Below are 22,121 nucleotides of genomic sequence, written 5' to 3' on the forward strand. Positions count from 1 at the left end.
TTATTGGGATTTGGCCGAGGTAGGAGTTTAAGCTTTTTGAGCCGCTCCTAATGAATGTTGTTCTTTTTAACGGCGGGAATCTGCTTAAAGACACACTAGAGCAACAACAACAACACACACACACACACCTCGTTAACTATTAGTGTTCAAGCATGTGAGATCAGTAGGCGGGTTTATAGGTGACTTTAATGTCGTTTGGTGGCATGTTTATCGGTTTAACCTTAAGACGGGGAGAGGTAATGTCAGACACTTTGTGCGGCTTTAATTAGAAATTTAAATTCTGGTACTTGTGTGGGCGAGGAGACTCGGTTGCTCCACACGTGACGCTGCCTCACCTCCTCGGTTTTCGTTAGTGTGACTAACGAACTTGAAACCGGGCCAGAATAAAAAAAAAAGACGCTTCTTTTTCGAGAGGGCAGAAAATTCAGATTATTTGTTTTTGAGTGCGAGCTGGAGAGAGGAGGGGAACGGCTTGACGAAGATTTTAAACCTCAGCGTGAGATGATTTGGATCGTTTTCAGGTGTTTTGTAGAGAAATAAGGGAAGTGCATCCTTTAAGTGTGTGTCCTGTTTCAGGCCTGTCTCGCTCCGTGTCGTCCTTTAAGCTGTATTTGTGCTCACAACACACATCTGTCAATCCACCAAAGGCTGATAAACATGGTATTAGTTCTGCTGTCAATCACCTTGGTGACGGTGAGACACACACACACACACACACACACACACACATGGATTGACACATTTTCCCTGGAGGTGGTCAGTGAACAGTAAACATTATTACTACTTACAGGCTCATAAACATCGCGTGTGTGTGTGTGTGTGTTCCCATTTTCGCCTTCAGAACTCGCAGCATTTTTTTCCTTTTTGCCCTGAAAACATATTTTAATATTCCATCAGGAAAACCAGCATTTGGAAAATGGGCTAGATGAAAAATGTGTTTTTTTTCTCTCTCCCAGTGAGCTCACGCATCAGTCAGTTTTCTTTTCTCTAATTTACTTATTTATTTTCTGGTTCATGTTTTTTTTTCTCTGTCCTTTGCCATTTATCTTGACTTCTTTCGTATCTAAATCTGTGATTTGCTGCTTTCCTCTTCGTCTCCTCAGTCGTGATCTATTTCCTGTGAAATAAAATGAATATAGAACAAACAAGGTCAATAAAAGTAGGTAAATGGATCATAAGTAAATTAGCACATTACCCAAATCTTAAAGCGACCCCATGACACGTGGATATCATGTAACGTGATCCAGAAATGATAATATCATCTCACCAGACGCCTGCCTGAATAAGTAGGCCTTCGGTTGGTTTTTAAAGTGTGGATCTGATGTTGCCGGGCAGACTTCCAGGGTCGAGTCTTGTAGTTAAAAGCTACTCCTTTTTGTGTGCTACTTCAGGAACACTTTAAATACCAGCATCTGAGGGTCTGAAGCCTCATTTGGTTTGATAAGTAGTAGAAAAAGAAGGTGCTGTATCATTAAAGAGCTTTTTGTTCGGGAGTAAAAGAGCCTTAAATCAATTCTAATAGAAATGTGCTCTCTCTTTTTTCCTAGTCTTCGTTTAAAGAGTTCGGAAAGAGTCGTCCTATCAGTGACGAGGCCATGACATTCGTCTGACCAGCTAGTAACTGATGCGTGTTATTGTGATTTATACGTTGATCAGTACCCGAGCGTGTGCATTATTCCCCGTCGGACGCCGAAGCTGCTGTGCTGTGTGTAATCTGGGATGCGTGTCAGGGTGACATTGGCACTTGTGATGGGATCGGTGCTATTTTCAGCATCCGTGGCATGAATCCTCGTGCCTGCAGAATCCTCAGAAGCCTGGAGTGTGAGAATCAAATGAGTTTGCTTCTCCTATTGCTAATTATGATAGTTTTTTTGGGGGGGGGGGGGGGTGTGGACAGAATCCCATTTTTGAAAGGAAAGCCGGCGATATGAGACCATCTGTTTGAAAGGGAGGTAAAGATGGAGGACGCCCCATCAGAGGGGAATGAAGCTAACTGAAACGAGACTTAAAAGAAAGGGAGAAACCAAGCGAGGATGCAGGGGCCGAGACGAAAGGAAGTGAGGAGAGAGACAAAAGAGGGAGGGGAGGTATTGATTGTTTCCACCAGCTGAAGGAGGAGGGAGGGAGGGGGGGGGGGGGACCGAAGCCAACTTCACTTTCTGAAATTAGAGCCAAGGGAAAGGTGGAAGGATGGAGGAGAAGACGGTGGGAGAGAGCAGCGAGCAAGCTCGGCCACTGTTTGCATCACATCGTGCAGCAATAACACTAAAGAACAGTGGAAAGGTGCGTGCTTATGAATAATATATGGCCACGGCAGCGGTCGGCACAGAGCGCAGGATAATGGTACTCTTTAGAAGTCCATCTTTTATTTTTCAATCGTGCTTAATGTTCATTGTGTCGGAGCGAAGTGGGAAAAATCAAAAAACAAACCAAAAAAAAAAGGCAATATAACATAACAGACACGTAGATTTATGCAGGTGGAAACAAAACCAGCAATCAAAACATCACGCCTCCGACTAAACAACCGAAACCTGCACCAGCTGCAGCACAAAAGCACAAATTATTTGGGCTGAACAATAACACTGTGAGTGAAAAGGGCAATCAGGGGTCACATGACTTGTAGTAAAGCGTGTGCATTTGCACAAACAAACAAACAAGAGTGCTTTAGAAAAGGGAAGGTAATGCTTTGTTTGTTTTGCTCGTCTGGTTTCCAGGTTGTTAATATTCATAGACGAGGAGCGATGCTGCACGTTGTTAGCCTGCTAGCCATGATACAGGGTTTCCTACGGGTGCTGGAAGTCCTTGAAAACACTTGAAAGTTAGTGTGGAGTTTCAGCACAGAGAGATCCATATTTGAGGGACTGAAAACAGCATTTTTTGCATGAAAAATGACTTTTGATGATGAACAGATGATGAAAATAGTTGATTTTATTTCTGTGGATCTGTTAGTAGAATTAGTTTTCCCTCATTTGCTGTCCTAACAGCTGTCTCCAAACATCATGTTGGTTGTTTAAAGGACAATAACATCTCATTTGTAATTGAGTATTGGATTGTACACAGATACGTTGTTACGTAAGGTGCTGGGAAAGCATGAACATGCACCTTGAAATGCTTGAAAAGTGCTTGAATTTGACTTTGGACAAGGTGTAGGAACCCTGATGATAGCTTGTTTATCCCAGCTGCTTCCTGCCACACCACATGTAGGTGTTTTATATATTGTTTAATAGGTGCACAGTGTGTTTAAAGGTCATCACATCCCCAAGCCACCAAGACAAGTTGATCACTAATTAAGTCAACCGGTGACTCCTGCAGAAAAACGAGGGTTACAATAGTATTAATGCATCATAGAAGTGTTGTTTTTCATTAATTTGTATTTATAGCTGCACAAAAAGCCCACCACAAACCTCCACTTTGCGTGTTTGCAGGCTAGAACAACTTAATTTGACTGAATACTTTTATTCCCAGGTCTGTTATTCCAGCTCAGCGACACGTGATTTGACATTAAAGTCCGGTCCATTTAGTTAATTTCTAATTGGATTAACGAGAGATGGCGTTCGCCCAACAGACAGAAGCATGTAATGTGTTGATTCCCCCATCAGGCCTCATTCTGCAAACTCACTACCTTGTTCCTTTAACGACGTACAGTACATCTAAGCGGCTGCGGTGCGACTGTCCCACTTCCTGCCAGCTCTGCCCTCCGAGGACCCCGAGAGAAGATACGAGGAACAGAATTTTCCCAAAGAAATCCTCTCGGCGGCGGCTGAAGGATTGCGGCCATAATGTGCTGCTGCACGCAGTAAAAAGTGGAATCTCTCTGATGAGGGGAGATGGAAGAAAGGCAATTTGCCTGTGGGGAAATTAAATTGGAAAAGACGGGACATTTTTTTTGTGTGTTTTGAGTGAACGAGCAGTTCTTTCTCTCGGTTCTCACACAAAGCGTGAGCACCGAGTGAATGAAAGTGTGTTTTGCGTTGAGGAGAAGAATAGGAGATGCCCCCCTCCTCCCCTCTCACTCCTCCTTTTTTTTTTTTTTTTTACCTGCTATGAGAAAGCGAGAGCTGTTTTAATGAAACGTGGATTGGACAAACACACAAGCACGCACTAACAGGCTCCTGGCATCAGCAGTTTCTCCCTTCTCTTGTAGCTGCCTGATTATGCACCGGGGATAAGACTTCGGTCAACTTTCTTTTTGCCTGACTCTCCACTCTATCCTACGACGGTGTGTTAGGGCCAGGAAAAAAGCAGAGAGAGGTGGACAATATATATATATATATATATATATATATATATATATATATAATATACAGCCTTTATGCTAGCTAACGTCCCATGAATGTACATATTTATTCCTCTAATTAATACATTGTAACGTGTAACGCCTCGTTAAGGTCCTTCAGGTGATGGCCGTTGATGTTTGTTTAATTCATCTTATGGGTGTTAATCGATCGGGGTGGCGGTAGCTGTCACTTGTCATAGCAACCACAAACAATCCGGGTCAAGCAACTAAGGACCTTAACGAGATCTCCTTCTTCTTCTTCGTCTTCTTTTCTTCGTCGTCTTCTTCTTCGTCTTCTCCTCCGAAACTATATGCAACGTTGATATTTCTGCCCTGGAAATGTATGTAAAATAGCACATATTTGATCAGGTGATGCCTCATTTGCATATTCAAACATAACGAACAACTTGTAACGCAGCAAATAACCGTCTTCATGGAAGTATATCAACTGGTTTCCTGTCGATTTCAATCCCCCTGGGGCGTCTCCGCCTTCACGGAGCCAATCGTAATGAAACGCAACCAGTAGTTGTTTAATGAAGCCTGTTTTTAAGATGTAAAAGAGCGGAAGACGATTCATTCAATCCCAGAGGCACAAAATAATCAATATCATGATATTCTCTTATATAGCCCAGCTGTTCGTGGATTAAAAACCCAGAGAAAAACCCAACAAACGTACTCGTATATGGGACCAAAACGAATGCAAATATAAACATGTATTCAGGAAACTATGCTGCATAGACTCATATATACAGCATGTGCTCTCCTATAGGAACAGCCAGCGATCGACCCAAATGCAGACAAACACGTGCATGCTGTGCAAATACAGGATACATTTCACTGATATGTCTTTAAGTGATGCAACATAACGCACGCACACGGTCGACTCAACGTCACACATGTAATAAACCTCAAAGCCTCAAAGACCAAATCATGCCTCCTCCTCGTGCCATTCTCATCATTGCTCCCTCCCTCCCTCCCTCCCATGTTCCCGTCTCCCTTCGGCTGTGTCAAATGCTGCAGTGTGGCTGTCTCGGCTCAGACTTGCATCCAAACCTTGGTGAGACTCATGCACACAACTGCAGTCTTATGAAGTGCAAAAAAAAAAAGCCTATTTCTACCCCGATTACCGTTTTTGGCAGGATTGAGGAGGAGGGAGTGAACCTGGGGGTGAGGGGGGGAGATAAAGGAGGGTGGGGGTGTGTGATAGGGGAAGGGGGTGAGATGGAGGCCTCGTCGAGTGCATAGGAAGAAAAATAGCATTTGGCCTGGTTTTCACACAAGTCACTAATCGTGTATCTCCACAGATTTAAGTGCACACGTGGCAACCATTAATCCGTGTGTGTTGTTGTTGTTGTTGTTTGTGTATCGGCACCTGTCCAGCTGTGTGTGTGAGTGTCTGTGTGTGTGTGTGTGTGTGTGTGTGTGTGTGTGTGTGTTTCACCGTTGCTCTTTGATCATTAGGCCGCTGTGTTCACTCTCGCTTCTCATCATTTCATAGACAACAACCTCATTATGCTTCCATTAACTGCTGACGGAGCGGAGGGTGAATGAGAGCGAGAGAGAGGGGAGAGAGAGGGTGGGGGAGAGAGAGAGGTAAGAGAGCGAGAGAGAGGGGAGAGAGAGAGGGACAGGGAGAGAGAGGAGACGGGAGAGAGATGTGAGAGAGGGGAGGGAGGGAGACGGGAGAGAGAGGGAGACGGGAGAGAGAGAGGGGGGAGAGGGAGAGGGAGACGAGAGGGAGAGGGAGAGAGAGAGGAGAGAGGGAGAGAGAGGGTGGGAGAGAGAGAGGTAAGAGAGCGAGAGAGGGGAGAGAGAGAGGGACAGGGAGAGAGAGAAGGAGACGGGAGAGAGATGTGAGAGAGCGAGAGAGGGGAGGGAGAGAGAGGGAGACGGGAGAGAGAAAGGGGGGAGAGGGAGGAGGGAGAGAGAGAGGGAGACGGGAGACGGGTGAGAGAGGGAGATGGGAGAGAGAGAGAGAGAAGGGAGAGAGAGAGGGGAGAGAGGGGGGAGAGAGGAGGGAGAGGGGAGGGAGAAGGGAGAGAGAGGAGAGAGAGGAGGGAGAAGGGAGAGAGAGAGGGGAGAGAGAGGGAGACGGGAGAGAGGAAGACGGGAGAGAGAGAGAGAGGTGGGAGAGAGAGAGGTGGGAGAGAGAGCGATGGAGGGAGGGAGAGAGAGGGAGAGAGAGGGGGAGAGATAGGGCAAAGTGTTTGAAAGGGGAGGCATGCTGAGCTGACTTACCCAAAAATGAGGAATAATGCCCAAATATTAAGAGAGATTTGGAAGGAGGGATGAGTGTGAGAGTAGGAGGGTGAGGTGAAAAGACGGCTGTGAGATCAGGGAGGAGAGAGGGAGGGAGAGAGGGGGGAGAGAGCCTTTAAATGCAGCTGTTAGTGAGATGTGAAAGGAGGGATTTAAGAAAAGTGTCTGCAGTCAGACGGAGTGGTAATGGGAATCTTTCAGAATAAGACTCCTCCACAGTCTTGACATCTTGACTGGCAGCGTGTGTGATTATTTGAATTTACCACACACTCATCACCACACTATAAAGTTTCAAGTCGAGTCTCCAGGACACTTTTTTTTCTTTCTTTGCTCAACTACTTCAGCGGTTTTTTTTTTTTAATAAATGTAACGCACCATCAGATTTAAAGACGAGCCAACTCACAGATGGCTAACCATCAGCTCCGCCTCACGGGTGAATCCTCAGATTTAAGCATTTATTCACACTTCCAAGTCTATATTTTTGATGATTTGTGTAGAAATGTGAGGTAACTGCCCAATAAAAAGGCTACACATTTAGATTTCCTGGCTCACTGGCTCAAATTAAACCAATTTCATCACTTACAAATTGAGGTTTCGTGTGTAATTTTCCTTTTTCAGAAGCTGTGCAGTCTTTCTTTAAACGCTCTTTTACTCAACGGCGTTGTTGAGGTGAAACCAGATTACTGTTATACATCTTATATGTAAACTTGTGCTGCGGGGCAGCCATGCTGGCACTTTGCAAACCGCTCACACCGGCTTGAACGCACCATTCATGCAGATCGAACAGAGAAGGATGAGGGTTGGAGGCCTTTAATAATACCTTTTAAATGCTTCTGTTTTTTTACGCTTTTAGGCTTTTGTTGCATGGATATAAAACACACCGACTGTACAGCGACTTCATCTGAAGTCATAAAAATGTGACAGTCGGGGTTGCCGCCGGCAACAGTGAACTTTCCTCCGAAACCATGTGGTTTTATTTTTAAAGGATGAGCTTCCTCTCTGTCTCCGTCCCTTTCAGTACATCTCAAGTTATGGCTGCACTTTGCTTTTTGATGTCTCTCTTTTTCCCCCAAAAAAAAAAAAAATATATATATATATATATATAATTAATTGATAGTAAACATCAGGTTTTATGAGCCCACATTCTCTGTTTGTCCACAGGTGGACTGTAAATCCCCGTTAGGTGTCTTCTGTGGCCGTATTGATTTAATATCCGCCTGTGTTGCCGTTTCCCCTCCATCTCCATCCGAGCACTTTATGACCGCGTTGCTTCCAGACTGTGTACGACTCCCGTTACGCTGCCGGCTGACGGCCTCACCTTCCACTCGGCTCCCGAGGAAAGTCGACGATGTGTACATATTTTTTTTGATCCACATCCGATGCGTGTTTTAATCCACGGCTTCTGTTTCGACGAGCTCCTCGAAAAAGCAGCGCACAAAAGTGCTTCATTGCAAATCGCCATCAGTGCATGTAAGATTAATTTTAATGACCGTATAGAGTTTTTGTCTGATGCTGCATGCCAATTAAGACGGTCTATAGCAGCTCTCTTTGAAGAACACCCATTAGCTCTGAGTCCTTCAGTAATCCCAGAGTAGTGGAAAAAAACCATCTGTGTCGATCAAGTATGATGGCGTATAAAAAAAAATTAAAGTACCTGTCATAGAGGAGGTAAACACGCTGCTTGACCGGATGTTTGCCGTTGCTATGACAACCCATAAGATGACAATTTGGCCTCAAAAACAACAATAATCAACCACAGCCATCACCCTTAACGAGGCGTGATGTATCAATTAGAAAAATGTATTCAAGTTCGCTAGTATAGATGCTTATAATAGGAATCTGCGACTGTTTTTTCTTTTTTTCCCTACATACGCCATCGTAATTAAGTCCCTGCCATGTTGGTTTTCTTATTATCTGAATTATATTGGTAGGATTAGTCTAATTATGAATATACTTTTTATACAGCATGTGATCAAATAGAGACAAAACACCGTGACTTTGAGTCGTGTACTGTACATCCTCTCTGCAGCTTCTTCTTTTTTTTAAAAACCTTTCAACTCCGGCTGCTTCTTGTGGCCCTTCCTTTCATCAGCCTTACATCACACGTTTCAGCCATTATTCATCCCCGGGCCCGTTTGCTAACACCCCGTCAGGTTCTCCCGCTGTAAATCCGGGGCTACTTTGATTTTTTCTTTTGCTTGTAGCTCTTGTGGATCATTCTCTATTTATCTCAATGTCTTACTCCCGGTCTCGTCTCCCCGGCTCCGTCTCGGTATCCCCTACGGCCATCTGCTCCGTTCACCGTCTACCTTTTCCTCGTCTCTTCCATTCTTGTCCGCTCTCCCATCTGTCCGTCTGTAACTCCCAGCCCCTCGTCTCTCTCGACACCCTTCATTATTATTTTTAAACTCCATTTCCTTCATTATTTAATATTATTTTTAAGATGAAAAGACTGATTTTCTGAAGGCTTTTGACAAGGTAGGGGAGAAAGCATGTTGAAAGTGAAGCAAAGGCCAAAAGCGACTTATGGAGAGACGTTAGTGGTGGGGGGGGGGGAGGAAGTGTTTTGATACGAAGCCATGTGGAGGGAGAGATGAAGGGAGGGAAAGCGGAGGGAAGGATCAGAGCGTCGGTGAACAGAGGGAGTGAATGGCGGTCACTTCAGAAAGAAGTGGTTCTATTTGTAGAATACAGGAGTCGGCGTTTTGTGGGTCGCCTGGTGACGGTTGCCATGTTTTTTTTTGTTGTTGTTGCATACTTCTATGTGCATCGTCGTTCTGCTGAATAAACACAAAGTGTACAGAAGGTGGTAGTTATTACCAGACAGGATCTGAAGGACCCGGGTCTGACCTCCCCTGCTGGCATCATCCAGAAGAGGTGTTAGTTAGCTGACCTCTGACCTGTCATTCCATGGATAAACATAATTTTTGAGCCCTGCTTACGAGCGTGACTCTCCAGACTGAAATACCTGAACTGTCCTTTCGTTGCCAGATATCCACGGTGCCGATGAATCCTAGTGGTCATCGTGAGGGTATTTTCTTGCTGATCATCATCAGGTTTTTACTCGTTAGCGTTTGAGGACATTTGAGAACACATTTGAAGGGAAGCTCGGTGGCCAATTGAGAATCCGTGACTAACGACCGCGCTCGGCGAACACCGGGGGTAATCCCTCCCGTTCAGATTCCCTGAAAGCCTTTTGTATCATATTTCCATATTTTGTTTTTCAATTACAAATTTGATGTCCTCTTTAACATTATAATTATTATTATATATATAATTTGAAGCAGCAAGAGGAGGGGGGGTGCTGTAGAAGGTAGGGTGATGTGAATCTTAATTCTAGAGGCCGAGGACAGGCGTGATGAAGGAGTAGAAACCAGCGACGCACCCAAAGCCCGGAGAAGAACCGGAATGGAGGGATGAATACATGAATCCGTAAACGCACGGGAGGGATTCGGGTCAAGCTCCCTTTTCCCATTACAGCGGGGATGAATAAGAGCGTGTGGGTGCATATCGGGACTGTCGCTGTGCATTTGCATGTGTGGGCGTCGACACCATTGTGTTCATTGTGATGATGTGTTTGTGTGTGCCTCCTAGGCATGTGTGCACATTCCTGTATATGTGTGTGTGTTTTTTTTGGGGGGGTGTTGTGTACAATGTGTGTGCTCGGGTAGGTGAGCACCGCTGCTTTGGCAGCTTCCCTGCAGCAAAACGGATTAGAGAGGGTGCACCACTGAAATGGAGCCCATCTATTTGTGAGTGCGCGTTCGTGTTACGCCGCCACCGCCGTCGTATCGGCAGTGACTCGGATGAGTCGTGCACGTCGCGTGTCTGAAAAGGGAAGTGGATCAAAGAAATGAAAAGGGAGGAGGAGGAGGAGGGGAAGACGTGCTGTAGGATCTGCTTATGTAATAACTTGCTGGCTGATGTGACTCTGAAGTTGTGTGCGTAGCACCTTTTTTTTTTTTTTCTTCTTCTTTTCATATTGTGACACCTTTGTGTATCATACAGGAAGAAAATGCAAACAAAAGAATCCCAGTCTTGTGTGATCAGCCTCTATCTGCGTTAGTCTGTTAGCTCCTCAAAATGCAAAACACGCTTGCCGTAAAGGAAGATGGTGGGATCCTTCCCTCCTTCGCCTCGGTGCCGTTTCCCCCTTCAGGCTTCTCTGCAAATGAAGATGTAGTGAATCCCCCCCCATCTGTGTTTTACTTGTTCCACCTCCCGGCAACGCCAGCAGCGTCGTCTGGCCATATTTTGTGTGGGTGCTGTAAAGCAACCCAGAACAATCCATAAAAGGATATTTATTGTCTATTTTTTCCAATGTATATGCATATGAATAGCTGCTGTCATCATTCCTCCTGATGGTGTGGTCATAAAACAGACCTCTCCAGTGTGACTACAACACACGAGACACAAATACCCATCATGCAATGTATCTTAACCCCCCCCCCCCCCCCCGTGTCTATAATGACCACAGCTCTGATTATTTGTTTAAAACAATTAAGTAAAGTAGGAGAATAATTTAAACCTGTGGCGTCAGTCGGCTGATTGTTAATGTCACGCTGCAGGAAAGTGGATAGCGCCCACACACACACACACACACACACACACACACACACACACACACACACACACACACACACACACACACACACACACACATTAATGCAACCAGCAGACGTAGCCATTTAACAGGTCAGTGGCATCGATTGTGCGATTGATTTTTTGTGTTCCCTCTGCTGCGTGATGCACGTCACACCTAAAGGCCGGGGAGCATGCACCACATTACTCCGACTGCCTCGGGACATGTCGAGAGAGAGAGGTAGAGGTAGATGGAGAGAGAGAGAGGCGGCAGGCCGTATGTGTGCTGCATCATCGATGTCTGCTTTTCTCAAAGGGTTTGAACGTAGCGACAGAAATCTGGCAGCAACAACCATGAGAGGAAATCAGTTTTCCTTTTTCGTCCGACCCGATGACCACTTCCAGTGTGTGTGTGTGTGTGTGTGTGTGTGTGTGTGAGAAGTTCACCCCCCCGAAGCCACGTTGAATTGAACTGAAAATCGTTGAAAGAAAGAATCTCCTATGTCTCCTCTCCGTGACGAATCAAAGCCAGTTTTGCATGTAGTTACTTGTTTCTGTGCTTCAAAGCCTGAAACAGATTATGCTCAGCACCGAGCCTCATCTACTTGGGCTCTTTGTGTCCCTGCAGAGATGAAACTGCAGTGAGGTCATCGCGTACAGACGGGGCTCAGAATACACTCTCACACTCATGCAAACTAGCAGTATGTGGTATAGAGACGGTGCCTTTTTTAACGACTCTCCTTGTTCTAATATGAAATTAGCAGATTGGAACACAAGTGTGATGCTGCATGCAACTGGCTTACGTGGCACTCAGTCAAGACGCATCAAGGCCAATCGCTAAACTGCTGATTCGGCTCCCGAATCCAAAGGGAGGGGGGGGGGGGGGGGTGATCACGTCGGTAATGTTGCAACACTTACAAGAGTCGGCGCCGGCTTAAATCCCAAACTTCACTCTGCTTAGGCAAAGAAGATAAAGATTAGACAATGTGCAGCGGCAGCAGAACACGCGTCCACACACACACACACACACACACACACGTGCTACACAAAAGAGCGTGGCAAACAAAAAGACCGTAGGAACTGCCATGTTAAATCTTTTCAGGGTTACAGAAGACGATTTGTAAAGCAGCCCCTCAGCAACGAACCCTCGCAAAAACTCAAACGCGCTCCGTCTCTCAAACGCTGAATATTAGAATAATGTTAACACGACCGAAACGCTCGATGCTCTCGTATTGAAGGCCGAAGACAACGGCGGGAGATTAAACTGAAAAGAATGTATGAAGTGCATAAGAAAAACATCCAGTTCCTCTTGAATTCTTTGCCTGCCGTGAAGGTTTTGACTGCAGCTTCTCGTATTGTAAATAAGACCACAAGCATCCAGTAAACCTCGTATCAGGGACACTCTTTTGTGGCGTCCACCTCGGGGAGCTGGTGAATCACCGTGGTGATTATCCTGGACATAATGCCTTGACAGGCATGTGGCCGTGGTGGATGTGGTTCTGCCCCTTGTATAGAAGAAGAAAACACCCCCACCTTCCTGTTTTTTAAAGGGCTGTAAGCGCTGACCTCGCCATGATCAACAAGATGACTAGAGGCAGAATTCATGTTTTGTGAGGAGTTGGAGTGAAATCTGCTCGTGTGCAGTCGAATAGTTGATACTTAACGTTTCCTCCACACATTTTAAAAGTTGTACTCGTACTTGTGTAAGATTACATACGTTGCTTCTAGCGGCCTCTCTGGCCGGTAGACGTAACTGCAGGTGAGCCGCCTCTGAACTCCATTAGTTTGTTGTTTCTTGGGACTGGAAGTTGAATGGTCTTCCTTCTCTGCCTGTTGATCCTCCATTATGTGAGTCAGCAGAAATGAAATGCATCAAACACTTTAGACTAGAGGGAGCCTGACTCAGCAGTTTGAAATTACCGATTTCCGATTACAAGTAAACGCAGCATACGTGAGTAGCTCCACCTGGGCAGACCAACCGCTGCTGAGTGACGTAGAAAGCATCACTCATTCTGAATTTTGAGCCACAGAGCAAGTAGGAAAGAACAAGCACTTTGATTAGTGGGTCACATGACCAACCATTGTTCTAACTCACTCTTTGATATAGTAACTTAAAAGGAAATTAAATAGATGAAAAATGTTACTAACGTTGCCAAATTCAGGCAAATCAACACATTTTCTTTTAGCTTTGAGGATAACAGGCAGCTCGGGTGTTTATGATTTTTACTGAATGATGTCACCTGACATCCCCCCCCCCCCCCCCCCCCCCCCCCCCCGCCTCACCGCTGTGAAGCCTTTGAGTAACGTTTGGCAGAGTGAGGCTGGGGAGCAAAAGCACATCAAGAGTCCCTCATTGGATTTGAGTTTGACATCCTGTAACAACATCGCACGCGAGTGATTCCAAGCTGAAGAGGGAGGGAGGGAGGCAGAGTGACAGTTCCTCCATCATTGAAGCTCCGTTATTCTTCATCTGCCTGATTTACTCCATCTAATCCTCTCTTTCACTCCACACAGCTCTTTGTCCTCTCTCTCTCTCTCTCTCTCTCTCCACCCCCAGCAAACACTGAATCCATGCGTCTGTCCTCATTTAATCCGTCCATCAATCTCCCTCCACCTCCATCCATCCATCCATATACTCCACTATACTAACACTGCTCTTCAACTCCTCCTGATGCACCGCGCTTCCCTCTCTCGCTCTCCGTCTGTGCCGCACAGCACCAGCTATCTGTCTCTGTCACTTCCCATTCACGGCGATACGCCGGCGCACATTCATCAGCGCTGGGATCGTTTAAGCACAATCCGACGCAGCTGTGTGAACGTTCGTTAAGCCTCCCCCCCCTTTTTTTTATTTTAATACTGCGGCGTGTTAGGATGAGTGTACGCGACACCGCGGTGACCTCTCCCTGCGCTAATACAGCCCATTGACTCGTCTGTCAGACCTTATAAAACAGGGACCACTCAATCTGCTGCATTGGCTGCTACTTCACTCGCTGACTCAGTGTGTGTGTGTGTGTGGAGAGTGAGTGGGATACGGACTGACACATGTTTGGTGTGTGTGTGTGTGTGGAGGATGGCGCTCTTACGGTTCATCAATAAGGCTTTGGGTCATCGCGGCGGCGTAACGGGCTGTACAGGAAACACACACGAGCACAGTGCAACATCTGGCTGCATGCAGAGAAGGTTAAAGGAAGGCGACCCGGGCTGGGAATGAAATTAGAAAAATACTGTAAGCATGTGTTGTACACATGCATGCATGCATATACTGTACAGTAGTGGTGGGAATCATCAGTCGCCTCACGATTCCATCTATTTTGGATTTAAATACGAGAGTTTTTCCTTCAAATCTTTCAAACCACCTCCTATAGTTGATCTTCTTTTATTACTTATATAAATTGTGGAAAGTTGAATTACATTTTACTGCAGAATCACTCAACGAAGCATCTTAGGATCGATTATTTCACCTCCGCTGTCTGAATACACATCCATAAGAATGAGCATTAGGATTATGAATATAGTTGTTTAGACTTTGATTCATGTAAGCTTGAAGAAGCAGGTGTGTGTGTGTGTGTGTGTGTCTGTGTGTGTGTGTGATCCCTCTAATGAGTCTCTCAGCTAAAACCTGTGGGGAGCTGCAGATGCCACCGACTAAGCTCTCTCTACAGAGGAAAACTCTGCCGACTGCCGAGTGTCTCTGAATATTTTCACACAAGATGTTTTACAAGGTTGCAGCGAATATTAATACACGTTAACTGTGTGTGTGTGTGTACGTTTTGCTCCTGATTTGTGTCTAATCGCCTCTCGGGACGCGTTTTCTTAACAATAAACTTAATCGTACCCGCTTTGGGGTAAAATATGAGCTTTGAGCAGGTGTTCTGCAACACTTGTTTACTTACCTGCGTGTTATGCACCGCGGCTGCTTCTTTTCCAGCTGAATCTCCGAAACATTTCTATTTATTCTTTTGCGTTTGTTTTGTTGCCAAACTCTAATTGCTGCAGTTTTTAGCTCGGGGCCATCTTTGTCTCTGCCATCCATCCCTCTCTCTTCCTCTGCCCATTTGATTGCCTTGACATTTACGCCCGCCAAATGCTGGAGACGAAAGCGACGCTGAGAGCACTCGGCCGGTTTAACAATTTAAGACGTAACATGCATTTTTCTGTTTGAAGAGCCGAGGAGTGCAGGAATTAGTTTACATCGTTCCGATTTGCTCAACACTAAAGGAGGAGGGGAACACGTGTTCATCAGGTACTTTTAGATGGATGTGTTCGGAGATAGGTGGCGCTGTTGCCTTTCACCACATCTGTGCCTTCAGGGAACGATTAGCTTCCTCTAATTCCATCCTATTGTTTGGATCTTCCAATATTTTCTTCACTCAAAATGAGATACATTTCATAACACGGCGAAGCTTTAATTATCGGAATAATCAGTGATGTGGCCGGATCTAATTGGAGGAATTGAGCTGCTCTGATTGGTTGAATTGGTGGAAAAAATGGTTGGAAAATCCCAATCAGTTGCTTGAGTCGTCTGGAAACGATAATGATAATAATGTTAGCTTTTATTTATAAAGCATTTATGTAGCCATTACACTCAGCTTGCAGCTCCCACCGGGCGACATTAAACCGGAGCGGAGACGAGCCAAAGTGTTTTGATTGATGAGTATGGAACATGCTAATTTCCCCTCACAATTATCTTGTTTTACTCCGAATTGCGTGTTAGACTTAACATAAAATAAACCAATAGCAAACTAAAGCCAATTACACTAACAATCTATTGAGTTTTTGTTAATTTAGTCGCCAGATATTTATTTTTTTTTCATACGCAGGTGCTGCTTCGTATTTTCCATCGGAACTAATTCCACTTTAGAAATGTGGGGAAGCAGCTTTAATTAAACGTCAAAACGGACGTTAAAATCTAAATGGAAATGTCGAATCGTCGGTACACGATGAACATGCAGAAACCAGGCGAGCAGACATTGATTATGGTGTGTTTATTGCCTGGTAAATGAAGAATAAGTAATAAAAATAGCGATTGAATTGTTTTTACAGATATAAAGAGCAGCACATTGCATTTTTAAACGCTGCTGATTTTGTTTTTTTTGAGAACATTTCAGTTCCGAACAAACGAGAAAGAGAAATGTCTTTTGGCAAACTGAATGGAAGTCCTACATCAAGGCTCGTGTTCACCTTGTGTTCTCCTTTTTTCTTTTTTATGTCGGCACATTATTTTTGCACACTGCCACTCTGTTTCTTTATGTTTTACCAGCCGCGACGGCGACACCGCTGTTGTTTTCACCTTGTGAGTTTACGACTGTTAGAGCATCTCAACCGTGCAGAATGCAACCCTGAAACTTAACGGGTGACTTCAAGAGGAAGGATGAGTTTGAGCTCATTTGGAAGCCTGGATAAAAGCAGATTGGGTTATAATAAAATATATTATATATTTGCGAAGCCGGCTGCGATGAATTACGGTCACTGTAGTAAAAAAACAGAGCCGAGAGAGGATGGCAATATTCAGAGAAAAAAAGTAAAAAAATTGCGACTTTTTATGTGGCAAATTTGCGAGTTTATTACAATGCTAACATCCGACATTTATGCCGACTAACTTCCCATGAATGTACGCATTTATTTTTTCTAATTAATACATCACAACGTGTGACAACGCGTTGCTAAGGTTAATTGATCGGGGCGGTTGGGCTAAGATGCTAGCGGTAGCTTTCACTTGTAAAACAAGTCGCTTGGTTCTGCTAACATCCGATGTTTGCCGTTGCTATGACAACAAGCGAAAGCTACCGCTAGCATCTTAGCCCAACCGCTGACAATTTGGCCTCAAACCCAGCAATAACCATCAACAGCCATCGTTGCTAACATATATTTAGCATTACGGAAATGACTTGTCTACTAAAGGGGGCGGAGCAGTGGCGGAAACCCCCCACGACACAGATCCGGGACCCGGTCTTCCGAGGACACGTTAACGTCCCTGCACCGGCAACAGAGAATCCCCCGAACATTTATTGCACCTGACACCGATTGTGTTTCTGATTGCGGTGTGAAAATGGGGCTTTTATGATGATGAGCTTTCAATAAATCCCCCTTGATTAATGATCTAATTATGGCAATGCAGGAAAAATGATGAAAAATGGCCCTCCTCCCTCCAGGCGAATAAAACATGAAGCCTTCCCCCCCCCCTTACTCGTTTTATGTAGTCCTATTTGCAGTGAGAGAAGACTGTTTTTGTGTTGTTGTTCTTGTGCTTTCATGGCTCATTAAGATGAGTGAGCGCTCCATCTCAGAGTGTTTACACAACGCACATTATTTAGAGAATTCCAAGCTGTAATTTGTTTGTATTTTTTTTTGTTTTTTGTGCTGCAGGTCGGCTATGAGAACGCCGGCACGGTGGAGTTCCTGGTGGACAGACACGGCAAACACTACTTCATCGAGGTCAACTCCCGACTCCAGGTTGAACACACGGTCACCGAGGAGATCACCGAGTGAGTAGCAGATGCTTTTTTTTCTCTTTTTTTTTGGGGCAGGTGGTGGCAGCTGGACGCTCGCCTCACGTTGTCATTTTTGTGTCGGTTTGTTTGGCGTCATCTGTCAGCGGACAGATGTGCACCTTTAAAGTGAAGAAAGTTGAAGGTGGGAGGTGTAGGAGACGAGCGGAGGCCACTTTTAAAAGAGAAAAAAAAAAAGAAATATGGATGGAGAGACAGGTGTAGGAGGGGGGAGATTGGGGGAGAGAGGTGAGCCAGAACAGGTGGAGTCAGTGGAGAGAAAAGCTGAGAGATGAGAGCGGGCGAGAGACGATGGAAGTGAAGGAGAGGTGAGAGAGCGAGCGAGGGATTACGTACGATGGCATTCTGCTTCACTGATGACCTGTGAGATTTGCTCAGCTGTAACAACACAGATGGGTCTCAAACCAACACACACAAGAACCCTCCACCCACCACCACCACCACCTCCACCGTTAAATCCTCTCTCAACACTGATGTATGTGCACACAGAAAACTACAATTACACTAATTCATGTTGGATCTCCTGCATAATTAGCTCAATTAATGGATCAAGCCGACAGTCGAACAAGTCAGTGCGACTAATAGGAAGTTATGGGCCGGGAGCATGGAGGCGAGACCATTCCACCTGTTCCCATGGCAACCGGACAGGACAGACAGCTCTGTTAGCTCCCTCGCCGTCGCCATCGCTCTCTCCTTTTTTGGCTTCTTTCATCTCTTCTGTCTTTTCAGCCTTTTTTCTTCAAACATGGCCTTTTTTTAAATTCCTTTCTCTCTGTAGTTTTTCTCATGACTTCAGTTAGAAGAGTCGCTCCACGCCTGGACTCGGTTAAGGAAACACGTTATGAACTAAACTGTTGGCGGGTTGACGCCCCTCGACGCTCCTCGTTCACCCACACAGGTGGCTTCCTTCGGCGGATGAGACATCTTCCCGGGGCCTGCGTGGGCCTCGCCGGCTCTCCCGGTAGCTTTGCTTCTCCGGTTATGGTCGGCCATATTTCACCTTTATGGTTCCATAAAGGGTCAAGGAAGCACCTCGGCAAATCCCCTGCATCACTTCACCCAACTTTTGCCTGTGCGTTGTCTGATCTATCTGTTAACGCCATGACTGTGATCTAGTGAGGAGTTTGTTCTTTGGCTGTTTTTTTAGGTGGTCTTGGTCTTGTTTTAGGTGGTCTTGGTCTCGTTTTAGGTGGTCTTGGTCTTGGTTTAGGTGATCTTGGTCTCGGTTTAGGTGGTCTGAGTCTCTGTTTAGGTAGTCTTGGTCTCGGTTTGGTCTTGGTCTTGGTTTAGGTGATCTTGGTCTCGGTTTAGGTGGTCTGAGTCTCGGTTTAGGTGGTCTCGGTCTCCTTTTAGGGTGTCTTGGTCTCGGTTTAGGTGGTCTTGGTCATGGTTTAGGTGGTCTTGGTCTTGGTTTAGGTGATCTTGGTCTCGGTTTAGGTAGTCTTGGTCTCGGTATGGTCTTGGTCTTGGTTTAGGTGATCTTGGTCTTGGTTTAGGTGATCTTGGTCTCGGTTTAGGTGATCTGAGTCTCAGTTTAGGTGGTCTTGGTCTCCTTTTAGGGTGTCTTCGTCTCGGTTTAGGTGGTCTTGGTCATGGTTGAGGTGGTCTTGGTCTTGGTTTAGGTGGTCTTGGTCTTGGTTTAGGTGATCTTGGTCTTGGTTTAGGTGATCTTGGTCTCAGTTTATGTGGTCTGAGTCTCGGTTTAGTTGGTCTTGGTCATGGTTTAGGTGTTCTTGGTCTCGTTTTAGGTGTTCTTGGTCTCGGTTTAGGTGGTCTTGGTCATGGTTTAGGTGGTTTTGACTAGTTGTCTCACTCTTGGTGGTCTTGGTCTCGTTTTAGGTGGTCTTGCTCTCGGTTTAGGTGATCATGGTCTCGATTTAGGTGGTCTTGGTCTCGGTTTAGGTGGTCTTGGTCTCGGTTGAGGTCTTAACACTGTCAGTTAGCTGACAGTTGTTTTTTATTCTCCTTTCTTTCTTAACATTTATCATATTGTATGAAACAAAATATGCAGAGCTCGACTGCGTTTTTTATTTTCAGGAAGCAATAATGTAGAAAGAAGATTGGGATATTTAACCGTCATAAATCATGTATTTCATGTCCAAGGAGCAAATAATCTACAATGTAAACTTTCCTTTTCTCTCTCTCGCTTCTATCAAATGCAATGTCATATTTAATACACTGAAAAATGATAAAAAGGGCCTGAAATGGATGTTAAAGGACATTGACGAACTCGGGCGATATCATACTAACGTATTCATCCCGCGATGTCAGGCTTGATTACTTGTGAGGCGGAAATGAGACGGGAAAAGATTTTGACTTCAAATTTGCACTGAGCGTTTTTTCTTTATCCACCAGCCTCCTTTTTTTTTATTCTTATACACTCACCTCCTCTTTCGTCCATCGTGGAACAGCTCACTTGCCCTGACCTGCTCCGCTTGATAGAAAGCCATTATTCCAGCTGGCGTCCAGTTTGTCACATCCTGCAGAGGAAACCTTTTATTAGAGGGTAAAAAAGTGACGTTCCGGGGGGGATTGGGGACATTTGAATCGGCCCCGGTGCGGTAATTACTTGAATCTGGGCGGCGTCCTGCACGAAGCGGTGCATGTTAAAAAAGTTTCAGCTGTCAAACTCCACGCTTTTTAATTTTGCACAGCTTTCACTTCGTGCTGGGATGGCGCTCTAAGCGGTCTTTTCCAACAGGAAGTCAGCGGGCGTCCATTCATCGTAGGGGACGCGTACCCTTTAGAGCGGGGACAAGCGTTACATTGTGGTTTTGTTTGAACATTGTATCCATTAGTCTTTCAGCTGTTGCGTTCTGCTCGGCTGCCCCCCCTCCCCTCCAGTCTCTCGGAGGTGTGAGCACATTCATTCTTGTTTTTGGACTCTGTTGCTAATAGACTTGTCAGTATTTTTCATACCAAGCCCTGGAACACTCCCCCTTTTTAACCTTCCTCCTCCCCCTCGCTGTCTTTCATCACATCTCTCCTGCCTAATTCCCTTTTCATCAATCATCCATCGATTTTTCCAGCTTTATCCGACCTGCGTTTGGCTTCCTTGTCTTTTTTTTTGTTATTATCTTCATCCCCTCTCTCTCCGTCTTTGTCATTCTCCTTCCCTCTCGTCCTTCCCGCACACTTAAATTCATATTTTATGTTATTTTGTATGCGTCTCCATTGGCTCCCGTGATAGGTAGCCCACCTTTTTCTGTGTTTTGTCTGAGTAACTGGATCCGAAATATCCGTTCAGCCTCTCCAGCACTCCCTTAACTTGTTGTTCATTCCTCACTCCTCTCTGTTTCACTCCCTCAGCCCCGCTGCTGCTTCTTCTTTCTTTTTTTTTTTGACATCTGTCATTTGGAATTTATTTTTGACTCTCTCCTCCTCGCTGTGAATGCAACAGTGCGCTGTTATTTTCTCTCCCCCTGTCCTTGCTCATCCTCCCTCCCTCTTTCTTCTTATTTTAAGCCACTCAGTTACTCTGGGCAGTTCCTTTATTTGGCAGGAAGTTTGGAGCAGACATAATAATGACTTGATTTTAGGACGTGACTTGAACCTCGTTGACCTGATTTCAGACCAGAGAACAGCCACTTTGTTCCCCCCCCTGTAAGATCACAGTGCAGCCTTTTAGTTTTTTGCTGTTTTTGTCCCCTAGGGTAGCAGCGTGAGCGTTTTAGAGCGGCAGACTCTCTTTTTTATAAAACCTGCATGAGGGCCCGACCTCCTGACACGGGTCTGCCTGGGGCCGGTCCCCCTCTGGTCCCGCTCTGGTCCCCCTCTGGTCCCACTAAAGTCTGAGCTGGAGGAGTTTCTGTTTCTGCTTTCATGAAAAGTTCCTCGCAGTAACTTTTGATTCCAGGATTTAGAAAATGCAAAAGGACATAATTAGGTATCCAGACACACCTGTCAATGGGCTCTTAGCCCTGTTTTCTCCTCAATTAGACGCTCTCTCTGGAGCCGACTCCCTCACTTGGATGTGTGTGTGTGTGTGTGTGTGTGTGTGTGTGTGTGTGTACTAATAGGATGCTGTCTGTAGTGAGGGTCAATGTAACACACTGCATATCAAAGTCCCCTCTCTTTTTCTCAACCCACACATCTCCTTAATTTCTCCCTCAGGTTCTCCCGTTCAACTGTCTCACCACATCTATCCATTTTCTCTCTTCCTTGCACCATTGCCTCCCCCCTTCTCTCCCCCCCCCCGTCCTCTCAGCCTCGTCAGTTTCTCCCTCCGTCTGTCTACAGCTCACTCCCATCACTCCGTTCCTCTCCTCCGTCCTCTAATCCGTCTCATCGTTGCCATTTATGCCTCTCATTCTCATTCATCCTCCTCTCCTCCTCCTCCTCCTCCCCACATCTTTGACATCTGTCTATTCATCCATCTCCCCCTCTCCGTGTCCTTTGCCTCACCTTTGCCTCGTCCACCGTCTCACGCTTCGTCTCGTCCTCCATCCCTTTATGAAGTCTCTCTCTCTCTCTCTCTCTCTCCATCCTTTCATGTA

The 22,121-nt window shown here is 45.5% G+C and overlaps 1 protein-coding gene across 1 annotated transcript in view; it reads left to right on the top strand.

Annotated features, from left to right (window-relative positions):
* The window catches only part of pcxb (pyruvate carboxylase b), a 206,361-nt gene that overhangs the window by 25,121 nt on the left and 159,119 nt on the right, over positions 1 to 22,121 (top strand). The window contains exon 10 of the mRNA XM_084002593.1: positions 17,483 to 17,601. Coding sequence (XP_083858719.1) covers positions 17,483 to 17,601 — 119 coding nt within the window. The remainder of the gene's footprint in view (positions 1 to 17,482; positions 17,602 to 22,121) is intronic.

This window comes from Eutrigla gurnardus, assembly GCF_963514095.1.
Source record: "Eutrigla gurnardus genome assembly, chromosome: 23".
NCBI classification, from domain to species: Eukaryota; Metazoa; Chordata; class Actinopteri; order Perciformes; family Triglidae; genus Eutrigla; species Eutrigla gurnardus.